Source organism: Salmo salar, chromosome ssa05 (assembly GCF_905237065.1).
Source record: "Salmo salar chromosome ssa05, Ssal_v3.1, whole genome shotgun sequence".
NCBI classification, from domain to species: domain Eukaryota; kingdom Metazoa; phylum Chordata; class Actinopteri; order Salmoniformes; family Salmonidae; genus Salmo; species Salmo salar.
In genome coordinates, this window is record NC_059446.1 from 53,778,616 (window position 1) to 53,800,741 (window position 22,126).

The 22,126-nt window shown below is 43.0% G+C and overlaps 1 protein-coding gene across 4 annotated transcripts; it reads left to right on the plus strand.

Annotated features, from left to right (window-relative positions):
• The first annotated feature begins 1,650 nt into the window (after window positions 1-1,650).
• Window positions 1,651-21,240, plus strand: LOC106605123 (protein eva-1 homolog B). Of its 4 annotated transcripts, XM_014200453.2 has the most exons (5): window positions 1,651-1,994; window positions 5,717-5,754; window positions 16,850-17,001; window positions 19,151-19,250; window positions 19,453-21,240. In XM_014200453.2, the coding sequence occupies exons 4-5, from the start codon at window positions 19,184-19,186 to the stop codon at window positions 19,887-19,889; spliced, it is 504 nt and encodes a 167-aa protein (XP_014055928.1). In that variant the 5' UTR covers window positions 1,651-1,994; window positions 5,717-5,754; window positions 16,850-17,001; window positions 19,151-19,183; the 3' UTR covers window positions 19,890-21,240. The 4 variants fall into 4 exon arrangements, with proteins under 4 accessions (XP_014055928.1, XP_014055930.1, XP_014055929.1 ...); XM_014200455.2 differs by lacking the exon at window positions 16,850-17,001; XM_014200454.2 differs by lacking the exon at window positions 5,717-5,754.
• Window positions 21,241-22,126: the final 886 nt, after the last annotated feature.

Here is a 22,126-nt window from a genome sequence, read left to right on the forward strand (position 1 = left end):
CACACACACACACACACACACACACACACACACACACACACACACACACACACACCCCTCTCTCTCTCAGCGTTGGAGTGTAAATCAGTCCCAGGGACAGGGGGACATCTGCCAGCCATGAGAAGATCATCCAGAAAAAAACACTGAGATCCTAGAGCTCAATATAGTATGTGTGTGCGCGCACACGTACGGGACTGCAGTCTAAAAACTAACTGCTCCAGCCCACCCCACACTCCTCCTCTCATCTCCCCTATCTCTTCAGCTGACACGGGGGTGGGGTGGGTGGGGGGGCTGGAGAGATGCCTTCTGCTGTCTCTCTTCTCCAACTTTTATTATTAGGGACAAGGGAAAAGCAAAGAATCTGGGAAGAGAGGCAGAAAGGGAGGATGTTTGAACTGGAGTGGCGAAGAAGTCCAATTGAACTGAATCCATCTCCAGAGCATCCAACGAGCTTGTGTCCCTTCATGGGTTGTTAAGTTCTGCTCTCTTGTGAGCGTAGGTTAATGAGTGAAATATTTGGACAGAAACCAAGGCTGCATCCCAAATGGCACCCTAATCCCTTTATAGTGCACTACTTTTGACCAAGGCCCATAGAGCACTACATAGGGAATATGGTTCTATTTGGGATGTATTCCAATACCATGTTTCTTTCTTTTTCCACCTCAGCAGCAGGGTGTATCACAATAACAGCTTTGTGCTGACCTTGACCTAATTGAGAAATAAGGAAACTCAGTGACGCACTTTTTAATGCAGCTTCTCAATATTGATTTCACAGCACTTTGTAGAGAAGTCTTCCCCTCCGTTGATTCCCATGGAGGCCCGGTCCATGTTGATGGGAAATACTGTATCTCCATGCCCACCCACTCCGTCTGGCTTTAATTAAATCTGGTCAAGGCTTTGCTTGGTGGTCTAGTGTATTTACTGCTCACTCTCTTCAGTTGGTTGGGGGTTTCCTCCCTGCTAGTAAGTCTGGGTTACAAAAAAAGATGAGCATGTGCTGTGAGTCCGTAATGTAGGACTTATGGCCATGTCATGCTGTCATGGCCAAGTGCTAAGCCTGAAAAGTAGGCTTTTTTTCAAAAGTGTTCAGAAGACTATGGATACTTACATGGCTTTGTGGTTTTGCATTATTTTGTTATTCAGCAAGGACAGTTACTAGAGAGATATCACATATTATGCAGTCAAACCTCTTCAGTGTTCATTTTCTTCTCTATAATGGATTTTAAAATCATATTGATAGCCATATGTATATGAGTGTGGCTCACAACTGTGAGGGGGTTGTCATATTGTTCAGACTACATGTTTACTCCTACCCCCCAAAAGTCCCACTTTCCCATTCATCTTCAAATCAAAAAGGCTTAAGCTGCAATGCAGTATGTTTTGTTTCTTATACACAGTTATTATTAATAGCTCCAAAGGTAAGCGACAATCCATCACTGTCGTGCCTCGTGTTTTGTTTTTGTTCGTGTTTTCTGTCATTCTGTACTCAGTGTGGAAAATCAACCTTCATTTGTCGGGGGTTGTGCTTTTCCTGCCCGTTTCCTTAACAGAGGGGACGAGGGGGAAGAACTCCCCTCCCAATACGCCCTCCCTCCCTCTTTCCTTCCTCCCTCCCTCTTTCCCAAACCCTGGTCATTTTTGGCAGTTCCTCATTCCTCCTTTTTTCTCTCTCTTTCTGAGAGGGATTGTATGACAGCTTTTCCTGCTGCTGGCAGAGAGAGTGGAGACCGTGAGGGAGAGGGAAAGTCTGTTATTCAGAGCAAGCTACCACCTCTTCCCCATAGGTTTCTCTACACGCTCCAGGACTGGAGAACAGCAGTAGTCACACACAGGGAATCGGCAAGATTGACAAAGTCAGGATTGCTTGTTGTGTTGATTTTCCCAACCTGGAGGCGAGAAGTGGACTGTTTTGACTGAGGCCAGCATCGAGCCTTACCTTATCTTGACAGGAATTAACTTTCCTAAGAGGACACTTTGACAGTACTACTTACTTGGTGAGTGTGACAACCCCAGTTTGTGTATGTACAATAACATATGAACCTCAACGAGGTATTTATATCACTGTATTTACAATGTAAAGGCTGTAACTTTTTGCGTTTCCCTTAAAACCCATAAGCGTCTAAGCCCTGCTTTAAGCCGGGGGAGGGGGTTCTACTAAGCTATATGGAATTTTTTAAGAAGGTCATACCAAGGATAATTTTGCTATTTGATTTTGAATTTTAAGACCCCTTGAAGTATCCCCCAAAAATATGTTTAAAAAAAATGTATGAAAAATTATTTGGGCCGTCCTGCTATTAGCCCATACAAACGCGTTGAATAACAGATTCACTACATCGAACAACAGATAGTCCCCCCAAAAATCTAAAGGAAGTTTGTTCTGAAATGTCTCTCCTATATCTGAGAGATATAAGAAGGATCAGGAAACATTTGTAAATCATTTTTTGCATGTATTTAACCCTTAGTTTTGGCACTAAACAGTCTTCACATATATACATACTTCCATTCATTTTATCAACTGGTATCATATTAGCGTGTAGCCCAAACTGTTCGGACTCTACAGACAGAAGTTGACAGATCGGCTGTACCGACTTCAGACGAGTCCTAAGACGCTTATTGGGGTCGTAGAGCAAAACGGAGAACACCATCGTGTTCGTGAAAGTCTCATCTTTTCATGGAGGAGTCATAATAGTTTGGGAAGACTGATTGTTGTGATGTCTCATGGTATGACAAACACCGTTCTAGCTCTTTCACCTTTCATCACAGATGTGGAAGTGCGATATAGGCAGATGCAGTGGATTGAGATGCATCCAATGCAAAATTGATATCTCTAGCTTAAACTGACTGATTTTTATGGGGGTGCGACCTGTGGTGTGTGTCTAGGTACAGTGTGGTTTCAATGAGTGTCTGCTGTTTCATGTTTTGCAGTTTATGTTCCTTCAGAACTCTGCAAAGCAGTACTCTTGTGGTTGCACGAGTTTGGGAACACTTTAAAAACTCTTTAAAACTCTCATGACGACTAGAGGTTCCCTTTCTGTCAGTACACTCAGTAGAACACACAGCTATAGGTTCCAGCGCTGTGTGTTGTAGCTTGTTTCCTTCCTTCCGGGAACAGGAGCTATATTCATATCTTTACGTGATCCAAGCTCATTTATAGGAGCTATACTGTTCTTGTTGGAGTGTCCTCAAGAGAAGCAATGCTCACCTTTGAGTGTCTCAACAAGTGTCTCAACGTGAGCTCTTACAAGAGCTAAGAGCTCACTGCCACAACATGTATCTGATGGATCAGTGCCAGAGAGCAGGGCTGATGCCGCTAGCTGCACAGTGGCTAACCTTGCGGTGATAAATGACTTCACTTTCGCCGCAATAAATACAAACATCCTGCCGCATTCTGTATTTTGGTGAGGGCCGCATCAACAACGTAATACGATATCAGGGGGAGCCGAGGTGGGAGCGTCATGCTTCACTGATGTGCAGCCCTCCGTTTTATCAACATATAGGGGTCCTGTGTGTGTGCGTATGTGTGTGTGGGGGGGGGGGGGGATAATGGTTTTGTCTCACACACATACACATGCACACACCGTCTCTACTGGAGTGCTGTGGTCAGCTCCTCTTATCAGTAGGAGATAGTCATTCTCAGAGGTCCCCTCTAATTAGCATTTCTAAGTGGGCAGGCAGCTTGCTGTCCCTCCCTGTGTCAATCTGATAAAGTGACAGATAACAGAGGATAAGTGTGAATGCCTTAAACCCTCAAGCGTGTTTTGGGACAGTTGACTTGTATCTGACCTCTCCCAGCTATGTTCCCCACCATCCTCTTGTTCTCCTCAATCTCACTGCCCCATGTTTTATCACTGGGGTTATTGCCTTATCTGTGGCCTCTAAGGAGTCACAGGTCAATCCTTGACTTGAAACGCTTGTCTAAACTCTAAAGCATTTGCCTGGCCCTCTGCTGCACAAGAGACAACAGAACACTTCAGAGTGCTTTCACAGACACACATACAGTGCCTTGCAAAAGTATTCATCCCCCTTGGCGTTTTTCCTATTTTGTTGCATTACAACCTGTAATTGAAATGTATTTTTATTTGGATTTTATGTAATGGACATACACAAAATAGTCCAAATTGGTGAAGTGAAAAGAAAAAAATTACTTTATACAGAAAAGTGGTGCGTGCATATGTATTTACCTCCTTTGTTATGAAGCCCTTAAATAAGATCTGGTGCAACCAATTACCTTTAGAAGTCACATAATTAGTTAAATAAAGTCCACCTGTGTGCAATCTAAGTGTCACATGATCTGTCACATGATCTCAGTATACATACACCTGTTCTTGAAGGCCCCAGAGTCTTTAACACCATTAAGCAAGGGGCGCCACCAAGCAAGCGACACCATGAAGACCAAGGAGCTCTCCAAACAGGTCAGGGACAAAGTTGTGAAGTAGTACAGATCGGGGTTGGGTTATGAAAAAAATATCAGAAACTTTGAACATCCCACGGAGCACCATTAAATCCATTATTAAACAATGGAAAGAATATAGCACCACAACAAACCTGCCAAGAGAGGGCCGCCCACCAACACTCGCGAACCAGGCAAGGAGGGCATTAACCAGAGAAGCAACAAAGAGACCAAAGATAACCCTGAAGGAGCTGCAAAGCTCCACAGTGGAGATTGGAGGATCTGTCCATAGGACCACTTTAAGCCATACACTCCACAGAGCTGGGTTTTACAGAAGAGTGGCCAGAAAAAAAGCCATTGCTTAAAGAAAAAAATAAGCAAACACATTTGGTGTTCGCCAAAAGGCATGTGGGAGACTCTCCAAACATATGGAAGAAGGTACTCTGGTCAGATGAGACTAAAATTGAGCTTTTTGGCTGTCAAGGAAAACGCTATATATGGCGCAAACCCAACACCTTTCATCACCCTGAGAACACCATCACCACAGTGAAGCATGGTGGTGGCAGCATGCTTCACCACCATGGACTGAGAAACTGGTCAGAATTGAAGGAATGATGGATGGAGCTAAATACAGGGAAATTCTTGAGGGAAACCTGTTTCAGTCTTCCAGAGATTTGAGACTGGGACGGAGGTTCACCTTCCAGCAGGACAATGACCCTAAGCATACTGCTAAAGCAACACTCGAGTGGTTTAAGGGGAAAGATCTAAGTGTCTTGGAATGGCCTTGTCAAAGCCCAGACCTCAATCCAATTGAGAATCTGTGGTATGACTTAAAGATTGCTGTACACCAGCGGAACCCATCCAACTTGAAGGAACTGAAGCAGTTTTGCCTTGAAGAACGGGAAAAAATTCCAGTGGCTAGATGTGCCAAGCTTATAGAGACATGCCTCAAGAGACTTGCAGCTGTAGTTGCTGCAAAAGGTGGCTCTACAACGTATTAACTTTGGGGGGGTGAATAGTTACGCACGCTCAAGTTTTCAGTTTTTTGTCTTATTTGTTTCACAATAAAACATATTTAGCATCTTCCAAGTGGTAGGCATGTTGTGTAAATCAAATGATACAAACCCCCCCAAAAAATCTATTTTATTTCCAGGTTAAGGCAACAAAATAGGAAAAATACCAAAGGGGATGAATACTTTCGTAAGCCACTGTAGCCCTGGATCAAGATGAGTGGTGTATTTGCTTTATTACCACTACAATCCTGTAATGATGCCTTGGTATTGCTATTTAAGCCTTTGCCTTGGTCTTGCTGTTCTTGCCTTGCAGAAACTGACAGAGTAATTCACATCTGACAACTTCTTAGGGTGAGTAAAACATTACTCTCAAATTTGTGTTGGTATCATTTTTGTTTTGTTGTGTAACATGAGAGAGAGTTTGAGACATGCTATCTAAATGAAGTGGGAGGTACAGTATATTATATTTTGTAGACCACTAGCCATTAAATGTTAGAAACAGGTTTTCAAAGAGACTCAGAAGCTATGAACTGCCTCGTCTAATCAGATGTAAAGCCAACAAGACTGTATTCAATTCAGATTCGCCATTGACAAATAATAGATTGATGAGTGATTTATCTCTGAAGCTGTGTTTAGCAAGACTCCAACTAAAACCACTGCTGTCTCATAAAGCCTCAATGCCTTCTAATGACTGCTTCTCCCTGGTCTCCTTAGACTTAGGGGGATGTTTGACATGCTAAATCCCTCGGGTTTGCCTAAGCCTCTCTATCTCTGTACACATGTGAATGTCCAAGAACATAAAGAGCCCTGCATTTAAGGTTGAATTTGTTTAAACTTTACATGGGAATCTGGGGGAAGAGAGAAACCATATGGTGAAAAAGGAATAAAAACAAGATGACAGGGTTAAGCACACAGAAACTGGCAGAGGTTTGGACCAAGTCATTGTTTTACACGTCACATGTAAGTCTCAAGTCTTAGCACTCAAGTCCCAAGTCAAGTCCCAAGTCAAGACAGGCAAGTCCGAGTCAAGTCTCAAGTCAAGACCGTCAAGTATCAAGTCAAGTCTCAAGTCCTAAACTTTGAGTTTTCGAGTCCTAAACGAATCATAATGTGCTCTTCACCAAATGTAATACAATTTCATATTTTTAACAAGAGTAATAGTGAGTATATTACATTTACGCAAATCATGAATGCTTTAAAATATATATATATATATATATATATATATATATATATATATATATATATATATTATTAATTACTTTCCAAATTATTTCCATGGAGATGCATGGGTAGCCATGAGAAAGACCCCCCCAATAGTGATCGACTATCGAGGATCACTATGGGGCTCAATCGGACGATGTAGGCTTGTACACAATCGCCCAACCTTAACACACACACACACACACTCTCTCTCTGTGTGTGGTTACAGTAGGCTAACGTATGTCAATAGTTTTAGGAACAGCAGTGACATCAGGCAGGATTTAGGCTACCTAGCCAGTTGTAGCTCAATCTTGGCTGCAACGATTACATTCCCGCACTGACTGACTTTGTGAAGGCTCATTGATTTAACGTTATGTTGGCCTACAAGATACACTACTAAATTAATAAAATATATAGCTGTCGGCTATATTAGCCACGACTTACCGTTCTTTATGCAGCTTCAAATGTCGAACAAAGTTGGAAATTGTTGCACCTCCGTCTGTCATTTTCTTCCCGCATGTTTTGCAAGTTGCAATTCATTTAGTGTTGATACAGCGTCGTCTTTATATCCGAAAATAATTATTTTGGGTATCTTCTTTCCAAGGGCTCCATCTGAATTCACCTGCCGACATTCCTCTGCACTGCCACTCACAACTTTTTCTCAGCTGGCACAATTTGATTGGCTGCTGTCCGATTCAAACGGTAATCCGTTAAATGAAGAGTTAATGCGCTGCACACTTTTTTAATAGCATAATTTTTCATATTTGGGCTTGGGGAGGGTATCAAGTCAGATCGAGTCATAACGCTCAAGTCCAAGTCAAGTCACGAGTCACTGGTGTAAAGTCAAAGTCGAGTTGCAAGTCATCATATTTGTGACTCGAGTGTGACTCGAGTCCAAGTCATGTGACTCGAGTTCACACCTCTGGAAACTGGTACAGTGACGTTTGTAAAGTATCTCTAGTATTCATTGATTGCACATTAAATAAGAGACACTTGACTCAGAAGCTCAATCTTATGATTGAATTATAGTTTAAGGTCGGTCATCAAATATTTATGGTCTACACCAAACAAGTCGTTTGTCCAGCTCTGACAAAACTGTACCCTGACGAACTAAAGAATTCATGCCATACAGACTAAAAATGACACCACGTGTCACTTTCCCAGAAGACTAGGCTTAATTTATGTCCACGAAACCAGCTATACATGTTTGTGGACAGGACATGGTTAACTCTGCCCAGCCACTCATGGAAAGGGTTAACACATTTTGTGTCATAGGGTAATCACAAGTTTTGTGTAATGAATGCAGTGTGTGGTGGTGGTCGGATGGTACATGCTGGCCCAGATCGATCAGAGATCACAACTCTATTTTTGGAGCTTGATGTTGGGGATCACCTGAGGGTTACTGTGCTTTAAGTGCATATGAGTGCATATGAGGAGGCAAAAATTAACACACATATGGGTGTATGCACGGACACACACCATCACGCTCTGTCTCACACACACATTCCCGCACACACACACACACACTTACACTCTCTCGCACACACACACAAACTCATTGAATAAGTTCCAATTCTGAGCATCAATGTCCTGGGCCCTGTATGTACAGTATTTTTATTTTTTTTGTAATTAATTTCACCTTTATTTAACCAGGTAGGCTAGTTGAGAACAAGTTCTCATTTCAAACTGCAACCTTGCCAAGATAAAGCAAAGCAGTACGACACAAACAACAACACAGAGATACACGTGGAATAAACAAAACATACAGTCAATAACAAAATAGAAAAAAAGTCTATATACAGTGTGTGCAAATGAGGTAAGATAAGGGAGGTGAGGCAATAAATAGAATATAGTGGCGAAATAACTACAATTTAGCAATTAAACACTGGCGTGATAGAGACTGGAGTTATAGATGTGCAGAAGATGAATGTGCAAGTAGAGATACTGGGGTGCAAAGGAGCAAAAAAATAACAGAATGTGGATGAGGTAGTTGGATGGGCTATTTACAGATGGGCTGTGTACAGGTGCAGTGATCTGTGAGCTGCTCTGACAGCTGGTGCTTAAAGTTAGTGAGGGAGATTTGAGTCTCCAGCTTCAGTGATTTTTGCAATTCGTTCCAGTCATTGGCAGCAGAGAACTGGAAGGAAAGGCGGCCAAAGGAGGGATTGGCTTTCGGGGTGACAAGTGAAATATACCTGCTGGAGTGCATGCTACGGGTGGGTGCTGCTATGGTGACCAGTGAGCTGAGATAAAGCGGGGCTTTACCTAGCAAAGACTTATAGATGACCTGGAGCCAGTGGGTTTGGCGATGAATATGAAGCGAGTGCCAGCCAACGAGAGCATACAGGTCGCAGTGGTGGGTAGTATATGGGGCTTTGGTGACAAAACGGATGGCACTGTGAAAGACTGCATCCAATTTGCTGAGTAGAGTGTTGGAGGCTATTTTGTAAATGACATTGCCAAAGTCAAGGATCGGTAGGATAGTCAGTTTTACGAGGGTATGTTTGGCAGCATGAGTGAAGGATGCTTTGTTGCGAAATAGGAAGACAATTCTAGATTTAATTTTGGATTGGAGATGCTTAATGTCAGTCTGGAAGGAGAGTTTACAGTCTAACTAGACACCTAGGTATTTGTAGAAGTCCACATATTCTAAGTCAGAACCGTCCAAAGTAGTGATGCTTGATGGGCGGGCGGGCAGGTGCTGGTAGTGATCGGTTGAAGAGCATGCATTTAGTTTTACTTGCATTTAAGAGCAGTTGGAGGCCACAGAAGGAGAGTTGTATGGCATTGAAGCTTGTCTGGAGGTTAGTTAACACAGTGTCCAAAGAAGGGCCAGAAGTATACAGAATGGTGTCATCTGTGTAGAGGTGGATCAGAGAATCACCAGCAGCAAGAGCGACATCATTGATGTTTACAGAGAAGAGAGTCAGCCCGAGAATTGAACCCTGGGGCACCCCCATAGAGACTGCCAGAGGTCCGGACAACAGGCCCTCCGATTTGACACACTGAATTATGTCTGAGAAGTAGTTGGTAAACCAGGCAAGGCAGTCATTTGAGAAACCAAGGCTGTTGAGTCTGCCGATAAGAATGTGGTGATTGACAGAGTCAAGCCTTGGCCAGGTCTATGAATACAGCTGCACAGTATTGTCTCTTATCGATGGAGGTTATGATATCGTTTAGGACCTTGAGCGTGGCTGAGGTGCACCCCTGATCAGCTCGAAAACCAGATTGCATAGCGGAGAAGGTACGGTGGGATTCAAAATGGTTGGTGATCTGTTGATAACTTGGCTTTCGAAGACCTTAGAAAGGCAGGGTAGGATAGATATAGGTCTGTAGCAGTTTGGATCTAGAGTGTCTCCCCCATTGAAGAGGGGGATGACCGGGGCAGCTTTCCAATCTTTGGGGATCTCAGACGAAACGAAAGAGAGGGACAAGAGAGGGACAAGCTAGTAATAGGGGTTGCAACAATTTCGGCTGATCATTTTAGAAAGAGAGGGTCCAGATTGTCTAGTCCTGCTGATTTGTAGGGGTCCCGATTTTGCAGCTCTTTCAGAACATCAGCTATCTGGATTTGGGTGAAGGAGAAATGGGGAGGCTTGGGCAAGTTGCTGTGGGGGGTGCAGGGCTGTTGACCAGGGTAGGGGTGGCCAGGTGGAAGGCATGGCCAGCCGTAGAAAAATGCTTATTGAAATTCTCAATTATCGTGGATTTATCGGTGGTGACAGTGTTTTCTAGCCTCAGTGCAGTGGGCAGCCGGGAGGAGGTGCTCTTGTTCTCCATGGACTTTAAAGGGACCCAGAACTTTTTCAAGTTTGTGCTGCAGGATGCAAATTTCTGATTGAAAAAGCTAGCCTTTGCTTTCCTAACTGCCTGTGTATATTGGTTCCTAACTTCCCTGAAAAGTTGCATATCGTGGGGGCTATTCGATTCTAATGCAGTACGCCACAGAATGTTTTTGTGCTGGTCAAGGGTGGTCAGGTCTGGAGTGAACCAAGGGCTATATCTTTACCTGGTTCAATTTTTTTTGAATGGGGCATGCTTATTTAAGATTGTGAGGAAAGCACTTTTAAAGAATAACCAGGCATCTTCTACTGATGGGATGAGGTCAATATCCTTCCAGGATACCCTGGCCAGGTCAATTAGAAAGGCCTGCTCGCTGAAGTGTTTTAGGGAGTGTTTGACTGTGATGCGGGGTGGTTGTTTGACCGCAGACCCATTACGGACGCAAGCAATGAGGCAGTGATCGCCGAGATCCTGGTTGAAGACAGCAGAGGTGTATTTGGAGGGTAGGTTGGTTAGGATGATATCTATGAGGGTGCCTTTGTTTACAGATTTGGGGTTGTACCTGGTAGTTTCATTGATAATGTTTGTGAGATTGAGGGCATCAATCTTAGATTGTAGGATGGCCGGGGTGTTAAGCAGGTTCCAGTTTAGGTCACCTAACAGCACGAGCTATGAAGATAGATGGGGGGCAATCAATTCACATATGGTGTCCAGGGCACAGCTAGGGGCAGAAGGTGGTCTACAGCAAGCGGCAACAGTGAGAGACTTGTTTCTGGAAAGGTGGATTTTAAAAGTAGAAGCTCAAATTGTTTGGGCACAGACCTGAATAGTAAGACAGAACTCTGCAGGCTATCTCTGCAGTAGATTGCAACTCCGCCCCCTTTGGCAGTTCTATCTTGTCGGAAAATGTTCTAGTTAGGTATGGAAATTTCAGGGTTTTTGGTGGCCTTCCTAAGCCAGGATTCAGACATGACTAGGACATCCGGGTTGGCAGAGTGTGCTAAAGCAGTGAATAAAGCAAACTTAGGGAGTAGGCTTCTAATGTTAACATGCATGAGCTGGATTGCGTTGGAGCACGTATGATAAAGTTGATATGGTGATAGAGCATGTGTTTTCTCTTCTGGATTTCCATAGGAGAGCAGCACTTTGTCTCTGTCTAATATCAAACCCCTCAACCCCACATCTGGCCACTAATAACCTCCACCCCCATGGGCCCGTATCTCCATTACTCCCCATACCCCCACCAGCCCAATCCTCACGGGGTAAAAAGATTGCTCTCTAGATAATTTCTTATGTCACTAAAATGCCTGCTTCGGTTTGTCACGGATTGCAGTTACATTCGCACTGAAAAGCATAGAGGCTTCTCTGCTGAACCAAGTTGGAGTGGAGTTAAAGATGACACTCTCCATTTAAATGAAATCATGGCCTCACGTAGAGAAGTATGACATAAAGAAACCAAAATAACTTCCTTATTGAGTACTTGCCCTGTGAATTAGATCAGAATGTTTAGTAATGCCTTGGCTGAGAAGAAAGTTCTGGTCCTTGAAAGCTACAGTGTTAAAAAGCTGTTAAGTGAGACTAAAGTCAAATTCAACAACTTATCAAAACTGTCCACCCACTGTGCACAAATGTCGGTACAACGTCAAGTTTTGATTTATATTTGATTGCGTTGTCAATGAGTGTGAATTGAAAGTGAAATCAAAACAATCTTTGAGCCATGTAAGTGCATTTTGGTTAAAAGTTGGGTGAAAAAATATCTACAAAAATGGTTGATTCTCCCAGTTTGCCTGGTGGGCAGTTTAAAATGGCTCACTTATAACCCAGAGAAAGTTAATCCAAGGCTAATGTTTGGAAACCGCCTTCACTGGGTGGCAATCCTGCTCGCTGTTCGGGAGGAGAAAACGAAAAGTAGATTTTCTACGTTTGAGTCTCAGCTCAGTGGAGCTCCCCATACTCTCAGCTGGCAGACATCTTTGGGGTCAGCTCTACCTTGTGCTCGGTGTCACTGGGCCTGATGGTAAACACATGTCTGACTGGGCTCAAACTGAAATAATTCCCCCCACAGTACGAGCCCATGGCCAGGGCACGGTGCAATGGAAAACAGCACCAACACTTAGCACAGCTTGATCCCCAAGATCCCATGTCAAGAGAAAACAAGAAAGGAAGACACTCTCTTTTCTCTGAAATGCCCTTACAACCCTTTACTGTCGTCAAGAAAGACCAGCCGCGCTGGACAGAAAATGCCTTCACCAGATGCCTACCCTCTGAATGCTTTTGCAGGCCCCGGCGAACAGAGCCCTAGCTCTTAGGAAAAGTGTCCGTGTTTATTGGGTGGAACATTACTGCCTGCACCTCAGCCTGTCTGTCTCAGGGAGAGGGTCACGGCTAGAAGGGATACGGCTAGAAGCTTCTGTCAAATTAACATCAAACTTTTTTTGGGGGGGGGGGCATTTTACCTAACCCTAACCCTTTTCTTAACCTTAACATACATATCCTAACCTGCTACGTATATTCTCCTAACCTGCTGCGTATGTTCTCCTAACCTGCTACAAAAAAAATCTAAATGACAAAAGCTGTATCCCATCTAGTCAAATCCCAGAGGGAGCTTGAACTTGAAGTTCAGGCTTTTCTGGATTTGGATGCTGTCCTGCCTTGGTTGGTGGTCAGGTGATCTTGGTTGGCTGGGTTTAGGCTAGAGAAAGCCTGGGAGACCATACACTGCCGTGATTGAAGCCACATGGTAAACTCTTTTACAGAAATCTGTTAAAATAGGAAAGGTATGGAAAAAAACATCCAGTAGATATTGCTGTGATACAACTTCAGTTTATGAGCATCTAGGGAATAGCCATTAACCTGCTTTTCTGCTACTTACAGAATCTCACATCATGGCTTTCTGAGAAAAATGGAAAACAAGTAAATCAAAGCAGTAGCTCTACAGGCCGCACAATTCTAGCATACAGTATTTATTCACGTTGCAAATGTCAAGTGGAGTATACTGAGCTTAGAACTGCCTCCATGTGCTCAAAACAATGAATAAATTATTCCTTAGTGGTCCATTTGATCCCATGGATCATTAATCCCAGACAGATTTTCTCTCTCAGTAGCAGAAATAAAAATCAAAGAAACAAGGATCTTTTTAATTAACATTGTCAGGGGCAAAGTTGATGAATGCTATAAAATTGTCCTCACTTTACACTCAAACTCAAAGTGACACCAGCTATGTCTCTGATCTCCCATGCCAGAGTTGTTGTATAATAGGCTATACCTGTGTATAAAAACAACAAAATGTGATTAAATTCAAATCTGGGCTTTTCAACTCACTGAAGACCTATGCCAGGCAAACCACAGAAAGAGCATCCATTGTGCCAGGGAAATATTGCGGGAGCACAGAAATTCTAGGTATCAAAAATATCCCTTTCCCTCTGTGGTTCAAAGTGTGTCATTATCATGAGGAAACAGGTGTACTTGCTCCCTTGTGGGATTTGTATTTTTTCATGCATTTTCTCATTGTTATTCAATTATGGCTTCACTCCCTGGATAAATTCCTACTCATGGGTTGTTAATGTGATTTCTCAGATGTGGCAGAGGAGTACTATCGTTAGATACTTTATGAATGGTTTATAGTGTACACGTATCTGGGGAAAAGGGCTTCTGTTTGGTAATAGGAGCGAAAACTCTTGCCTCTGAGGTTGGTCCCTGTCACTATGTGGCTGGTCAATCATTTAGGAACTATCTTTATCTAGAGAGACGGCATAATCAGCTTCTCCCCACAAGACAATAACAGCATGATTAGCTCAGACAATCAGACAATGTTATCCTTCACTTTAAAGGTCCACTTTAAAACTATCATGTTGACTTCGTGGACAGTCAGTCATTGTTACCATACCTTTGTCTATGAATTCACATTGTTTACATTTCTTTGACCCAGCTTTATAGCAAACCAAGTGGCGGGGCTGCCGTTTAAGGAGTGGGAGTAGAGGGCATTTGTCTGGACTAGGTTCCGGACTGACAGTACAACCGGATGTATGGGGGGAAAACTTGGTAGGAAAGGAAAAGCTATTGTGCTCTTCTCCAAGATGATAAGAACAAAAATATCACACAATTTAACGGACAGGGTTTTCCTTAATTTGGTTTCTCTGTCCTCCCAACCAAAGCAAACAATTGTCAGTCAGAAATAGAGAATGAACTCTTCCCAGGCCTCACAACACCACATGTTGTTTACCTCAGCGTCAGTCTCGGCACTATTTGTGCTTAGGCCTTACAGTTATTTGAGACTTGGATGAACTTTTCATTGTTTTTGTATCTTGACGTGGTGTCAAGATACACTTTTCTTACACTCTTAAGTACAAACTGATTGGCTTAAATGTGAAGTCATTGGTTGACTGATGATGCCCACCATGTGAGTGAGGACACAGGAAGTGGATTGTGTGTTCAAATTGTTTGACCTGAGGATATGTGGTCAGTTAGGAATGAATGACAGGCATTATTTGGTAACATGCGAGGTGATGTAATCTATGAGTGAGGCCTTCAAAGCTGAAGCCTTCTCACACAACATTAGCTTGGAGTGTGCCTCTATTTATTTTCCAAAAAAGGTTATAGTACCATAAAGGGTGTTTTATGGTAATGTCAGTGTAGGAAAACCCTGTTTGGTTCTATGTCAATTTTTTTTGTAGTGGCATAATGATCCAGTTAGCATTTGAACATTTTCAGCACACATTCATGGTCCCCAAAACTGCAGAAACACTGAAACATATGTGAACCGTGTTTTTCTCTCCAGCAGTCAAGGGGCATGGCAACATCTGCTATTGAATAGAAAATTAAGTCACTTGGAGAACATGACTGAAAGTTGAGTCATGGGATTGAGGGAGGTGGAGAGCACGTCTGTTCATAATTTCTTCCTCGGGGCAAAACAAAAACAAAACAACAGACCCAGGTTAATTATTGTTGAGATTGGCTTTAAACGAGTCTCCGGTTGTCTTTAACCACCCTTCTCAGATGCCTGAGTTCTGACGAATTTCATTCTGGTGCATTCCACTGTGAGAAAAGAGCAGTTAGGCCCAGTTAGCAGTCCAATCCTTAGCCATGACCTTGGAAAACTGGTGAAGTCGCTCGGACCTTACACTTTATTACCCTTGAGACCAAAGCATAATATTGCATTGGAAAGCCTAAGCTCTTTAGACAGTATCCTATGCGCATACTGACTGCTTTGCCTAGATGATGAATTGTTTCAAATAGCTCAGCAAGAATTAGGCCAAGGTGGCCTGGTCCGAGATCTGTTTTTGTTTGGCAATTACAATGATTGTAGTTGGCTATACATACAACACAAACCGATCTGGGACCAGGCTACATGAATGATTTGCTGGGGGAAAGATGACCTTGTCTGTTCAAACACAAGTTGTAGTAATTGAAAAGGAAGGAAGTAAAAACAGGAAGAGTGTGCGGATGGAACCTGCTTCTGTGGTCCAAAACAAAAGGCTCACAGGGGACTGACTGACCATATGACTCGGTGGCCTGGAGTGGAGAGATGCTGTCATGGCGACTGTTCCCTGTGTCCCTGCTAGCCCCGAACACTCTCTCGGTCCAGCATTAGTGTACATAGGGTCTGGCAAGAGTCAGCAAGATCAGAATCTGCACTGGAAAGCAAAGAGGCCCTGCTAAACCAACTCAAACTGGCACTGGGCTTTTTCCTCACAACACAAAAAGGGTTTGTGAAAAACGTTTGAATGTTTTTCACGGTCCTCTTTCCCCACCTGGCATTTAAAGAGCTGCTCATATTCTGTGAGATATACTGTGGCTGTCGGGTTTATAGACTAGGATTTCTACTTCTTGGAGACAAAGTGCTCTGAGGATATTACAGTGGTTTGATGTGTCAGAGATGGGATGAGACTTAAGTTTATGTGTTAAACTGTTTCCAGGAAAACATCAGCCTGTGGCTTTATCAGAGATATTTTATATACTTTTATTTATTGTAAGCAGCTTTGACTTTACTTCAAACATATCAGTGCTTAGGAGTACACACAAAAACCCAGAGAGAATTCAATCTTTGTCATGTTTGATTACAAACACCATGGAAAAATCCCCCACCAAAAAATGCCTCTTTCTTCTTTGCACATCATTTATTGTTGTGTAGTCTCCATACATGAACAAGTGCAGTGTTTCAGTGTTTAACGTTTATAATATATTTTCTTACATGCCTTTTCATCATAGTTACTTACATGCCTTTTGAACATATGCGTATGTAAACTGTATTTATACAGTATGCACTGTATATGTATGCGTATCGAAATATGAACTTTTGTACTACTGAAAGCTAAGCCTGTATTTTGTCTGCTGCCGGACTGTGTATCCCTCAGCAACAGCAAAAGGCCTGTCATTGTTTGCATTGCAAACGCCTCAGTGAGTTTGGATCTGATGTAGGCTGACGGCTGTGTGAGTGTCTGCGTGTTTGCTCTTGTCTCAGGGCGGCCAAATGAACTGTTCGGCCTGAGGAGCGAAGGGCACGGGCATAGATCCAGAGAGACAGAGAGAGAGGGTAGCTCAATCATTCAGCAAACCTCTCCACTTCCATCATGAGCTGGGACTGAATAGTTACCTCTACAGCTTCATTTTATGGTAAGGTTTATGATACAATACAAGGTGTACATCTGTCTGTGCTTCTTATTGCCTATCTTTATATCTTAGAGCAAGAGAAAGAGTATTGCGCTTTTTTTAAAGAGTCAGGCATGTGCAATTCATATGGTTGACCAATGTTTTTGTTGCATTTTTCTATCCTTGCTGCATTAACAAATGAGCGTGATAACAACAGTATAATATCATCGGGATTCACATTAGTGTAAAATCCATAGACTGAAGAGATAAGCCAACAAATTTGAGGTGACAGAACAAAAACAGGTGACCTGTGCCATTTTTTATGTCAATGATCTGTAGGCTATGAGAATATCATGCCATGTGCTATGACTTAGCTTGTTGTGAGCAATTCCACGGGTTAGTACTGTATGTGACTGTGCTAGAGTCAGCCATCTTTTCCTACTTGAACAACATGTTTGCTCCCCTGGGAGCCATAACACAGAACACGTGTAGAATGAAAGGGATCGGAGGCTAATGCTAACATGCTAACACATCGAAGGGTTCAGGGATACTCGTATTGGCTGGACCCCTGTGTCACTATATATCACATCTTGGTTTTCCTGTGCCATGTGCCTTCCATGTACCATGTGAGGATGTCATCAAGGCGGGTCGGGGGGGAGAACAATAGTGGAGCGGACGAGAAAAGGGCAGAGTCAGCAGGAAAGGGCTATGACAAGGGTTGAGGTTGAAGAGAGGGGGTTGCACAGGAAATGCAGGAGAGACCCAGCAGGACCCTGTGGATAGAGTGTTCCATATGGGCAAATCCACCCAGCCTCTCACTCTGATTGGAAACAGTCTCTCTCTCTCTCTCTCTCTCTCTCAAAGCACAGTGGTAGCATAGGGGCTCGCCTATGTAATTGACAGAAAATAAAAACAGACCACATAGGAAAAGAAGCAGGACCAGGCGTCATACTTTTGTTGTGTGGTGAGGCGTGGTGCCGCAAGGTTCTCTGTGAGGGAAACTTGAGACTTCCTGGGGAGTCTGAGGTGAGGGAGTAATGACCGGGCCATCGAGGGCCTGCAGGAACACAATGGAGCCAAACAGAGCGACAGGAAACGCTGAGGAAAAGACTCAGACGACCAGAAAGCGTCACCAGGGATAAGCCCAGTGGCCAAAACTTAACTTAAACCAATTAAATTACTTGTCTAAACTCAATCATTCACATTTGGTTCTGCTCTCCAGGCAGAGCTGCCTTCAGAACAAGATAAAAAAAAATTAAACCCAGTGACTCTGTTTCAGTCAGGGTCAGTAAAAGTGTGACTAAAATACATAGTTAAACAATAGCAACAACACAGGTCTTCCAGGTTTTCACCCATTTGTGTCAGTCAGGGAAATTGAAAGGGTGAACAAAACAGGTACTGTAAAAACAACACAGAGGGCTTTGGGCCTTGCTCCCATTGATCCGGGACGCTCGTTGGAGGAAGTGCTGTTCATTGGCTTCTGAGAAGAGAGTTGACCCCTGGTCCCTCACTGTAGAGGCCTGTCACGGCTCACAGGCAGGACCATGTTCCAAACGCGTCATGATCCCAGTTTGCGCTGTTGGTATTTGAGGACGAATAAGTGGAGTTTTTGTTTGCCACAGCTGGACCAGTAGGACTGGTCCTCACCCACCCAAAGACATATGTGCCCGACCGGCTCAATTCGTTCTTATGTAGAAAAATGTAGTATATCATACACTACAGTTGAGGAACAATGTGAAAGTAATTCTGCTTTGAAAGTTGATAAACTTGTAACACCACTCTTCAGAAAATGTCCCGATGGAGAAAGTCTGTGGTCAGTGCGTTTGGCGCGATAGCAAACAAGAAAACATCTAGTGTGGCACTAGAGGCACTCGTTAAACACTTTAACTACATTTTAAAGGGGAGGGGAATTATGGGGGTTTGTGGTAGCAGAAGTGTTTCGGTGTAGTGCATGAGGGTAGCATGAGGGTAGCGTGTGTCTTTTGGCCAAATGTGTCTTTTGGCCAAGTCTCGTTGTGTCAGTTTGTTTGTTGTGGAACTTTCTGTGGTACACGGTGGGAATAACTGAATTCATGCATACATTAATGCATACAGTACTTGGCATTGCATGCATGGCAATGAAGTTGAGATCGCAAGGAATTCTGATGCAGTGGGTTGTGTTTATTTGTTCTAGGTGTAAGCAAAGGCTACTGGACATATCGTCAGCATGGACGCAAAGAGGAAAGAGATGGACCTCCTGAGCAACAGCATAGCTGCCTACGCACACATCAAAGGTCAATCAATCAATCAATCACTTTAACATCAGCAGTTCTCACATTGCTTTTAAAGTACCACAAAAGTAATCAATGAAACAAAATCACCAATGTGCCAGTCATAACAATATTGATTTAGGCTACTAGCACAATACCTTTTTGACATATTGTGGGGTTTTCTAATACTAGGTGAATTTACCAATTATCTTTTTCTGTCCTGTAGAGAACCCAGAGAGCTTTGGGCTGTACTTTGTGATCGGGGTTTGTTTCGGCCTGGTTCTCACCCTCTGCCTCCTCGTCATCCGGATCTCCTGCAAGCCCCGCACCAACATCCCGGCCTCCACGCCCGAGAAGAAACACTTAAAGGACTTCAGTGAGGATGAATGTGATGAAGATAGCGAGGATGAGGATGAGGAAGAGGAGGGTGACGTCGAAGCACCTGCCCCCCTGCCCACCACAGAGATTCCCATTGGCAACCACCACAACCACAGCCAATCGGACGGGACACTGAGCGTTAACGTGTTCACGTCGGCCGAGGAGCTAGAGCGGGCACAGCGATTGGAGGAGAGGGAGCGAATCATACGGGAGATCTGGAGGAATGGGCAGCCTGATATCCTGGGTTCAGGAACAGGCACTATAGGTCGGGTGCACTACTACTAACGTCCAGTACTACGGGGCCACTGAATGGAGATACTATATAGAACTATGGTGCTATGGAATCAGGGGGTACACTGTGGTCCACACCCGCCAAAGACAGATTCCCATGAGGGGTGTCACTCATGCTGTTGTATACAGACAGGTCACAAGTGGCGTGCTACTTCGATCTGGGGTGTATTCAGTGATGTGAAATCTTCTGAATGTTGCAGATAGAAATATAATGAATAGAACTGACACAATTCACTATTCTACCTGAAAGACAAACATATCTGTTCTGCACGATAAGTTTCTATCTGAACATTCCGTAACGTGACATCCCTCTGAACAGGCCCCTGAAGTGTAAGTCTTGACTCTAACACTATGTGATAGTGGTGTGCTGTGTGAATGTATTTCCCCCATCAACATTTGTCACCTACTACCACTGCCATAATGGAGTTATACCACAAGGCACCTTTGAGACCAGTTCAGCTGCTTTGTGATTTAGGCATGTGAATGGGAACATGTATCATAATTGGAGTCTACAGTGTAGAGAGATGCCTGAATAAAGTATTGCCCTTCGAAAAACAAAAAAAGTATTGCCCTTACTCGGAAGGACTAATACAGCCATTGACAAATAGCCAGAGATACTGTAGGGAGTAGGGAGTAGGGACCAAGTATTTTGCAATGAGAGGTCAGTTTCTTTTGTTTGCTATGGGGCCATGTTTCCCTCAACACTGGTGAGTTTACAGCGGGACAGCGCCGTGAGCTGTTTGTCATTATATTAGGAAATTATCCTCAATGCTTTAGAGTGGTCTTGGAACCTTCTGTGAGGAAATAGTTTTGCCTAAGTAAGAAAATAGAAATAGATTTGGTGGGACCATTTTTCACCTGATGTCAAGTCATTTTGGAATTGGACTGCTCAGTTTGCTCAGTTTAAGGACACAGTTTTAGGCTATTTTCAGAACCAATTACACTAGGGGAAATTAAGTAATTAAAGTGTGAAACTCAAAAGGCCTTGTGGTTGTTTCTGTTCCACTTAATGTCTTTTAGACAAACAATGCTCTTTCTTAAAATGTCCCTGGACTATGTATTTTGAATATACTGTACAATATAAAGATTGTCGAGGGCTGAAATTTAACAACTGAAAAACCTCAGTTGAACCATTTAATTACAATGGATTGTAAGGTCACTCATAGTGAATTGTTATTTTTAATCAATTGCTCCCATGTGTGCCTTGAAATGTTAAATAGATATGATTTGTATAATACAGTATCTTGAAAACTTGTTTGCTAAATGTTTTGGCAAAACCCAGTGGTCTATCTAAATGAAATAAAGTCTTATTTTATTGTCTGAAATAAAACACAGGACAAAAGGATATTTGATTGCCAACAGAATCATGTTGAACGTTGATGAATAACACAATCTGCGTATGTATCTTGGGTATGATCATTATCCAGTTTGATTCTCTTGGGCTTTAGCTGCACAGGTTATTAAAACTTCTTAGGGCTAGGCGTCCCGTCAGCGGGACACCTGTCGACAATTTCCGGTGAAATTGGAGGGCGCGCAATTCAAATAAATCATCTTAAAAATTCTGGATATTAAACATCTAGGTACATACAAGTGTCTTATATCGGTTAAAAGCTTAAATTCTTGTTAATCTAACTGCATTGTCTGATTTACAATAGGCTTTACAGCGAAAGCATGCCATGCGATTGTTTGAGGACGGCGCCCCACATCAACGTATTTTTTTTTTCAACCAGCACAGGCTTCATAAAATCACAAATAGAGATTAAATAATCACTTACTTTTTGAAAATCTTCCTCTGATTTGCAATCCAAAGGGTCCCAACTACAACATGCATGGTCGTTTTGTTAGATAAAATCCTTCTTTGTATCCCCAAAAGTTTTTTTAGTTGGCGCCATCGATTTGAGTTCAACATGCAGGAATTCAATAAAGCTACCGCTAAACTTTGTTAAAACAAGTCAAACTACGTTACTATTTAATCATCAGGTACCCTAAAATGTAATTAAACTATAGTATTTCATACCGGAAAGAAGTATGTTCAATATAAAAGATTAGCAAGTGCGCGTCCTCTTCGTTGCGTGCCCACATACTGATTTCCAACTCTGACTCCCTGTACTAAAACTCAAAATGCTGAACAAGCCTGAAACCTTGAACAAAGACTGTTGACATCTAGTAAAAGCCATAGGAATTTCAATCTGGGAGCTGGAATTGCATAGGAACCATAGCTTTCCATTGGA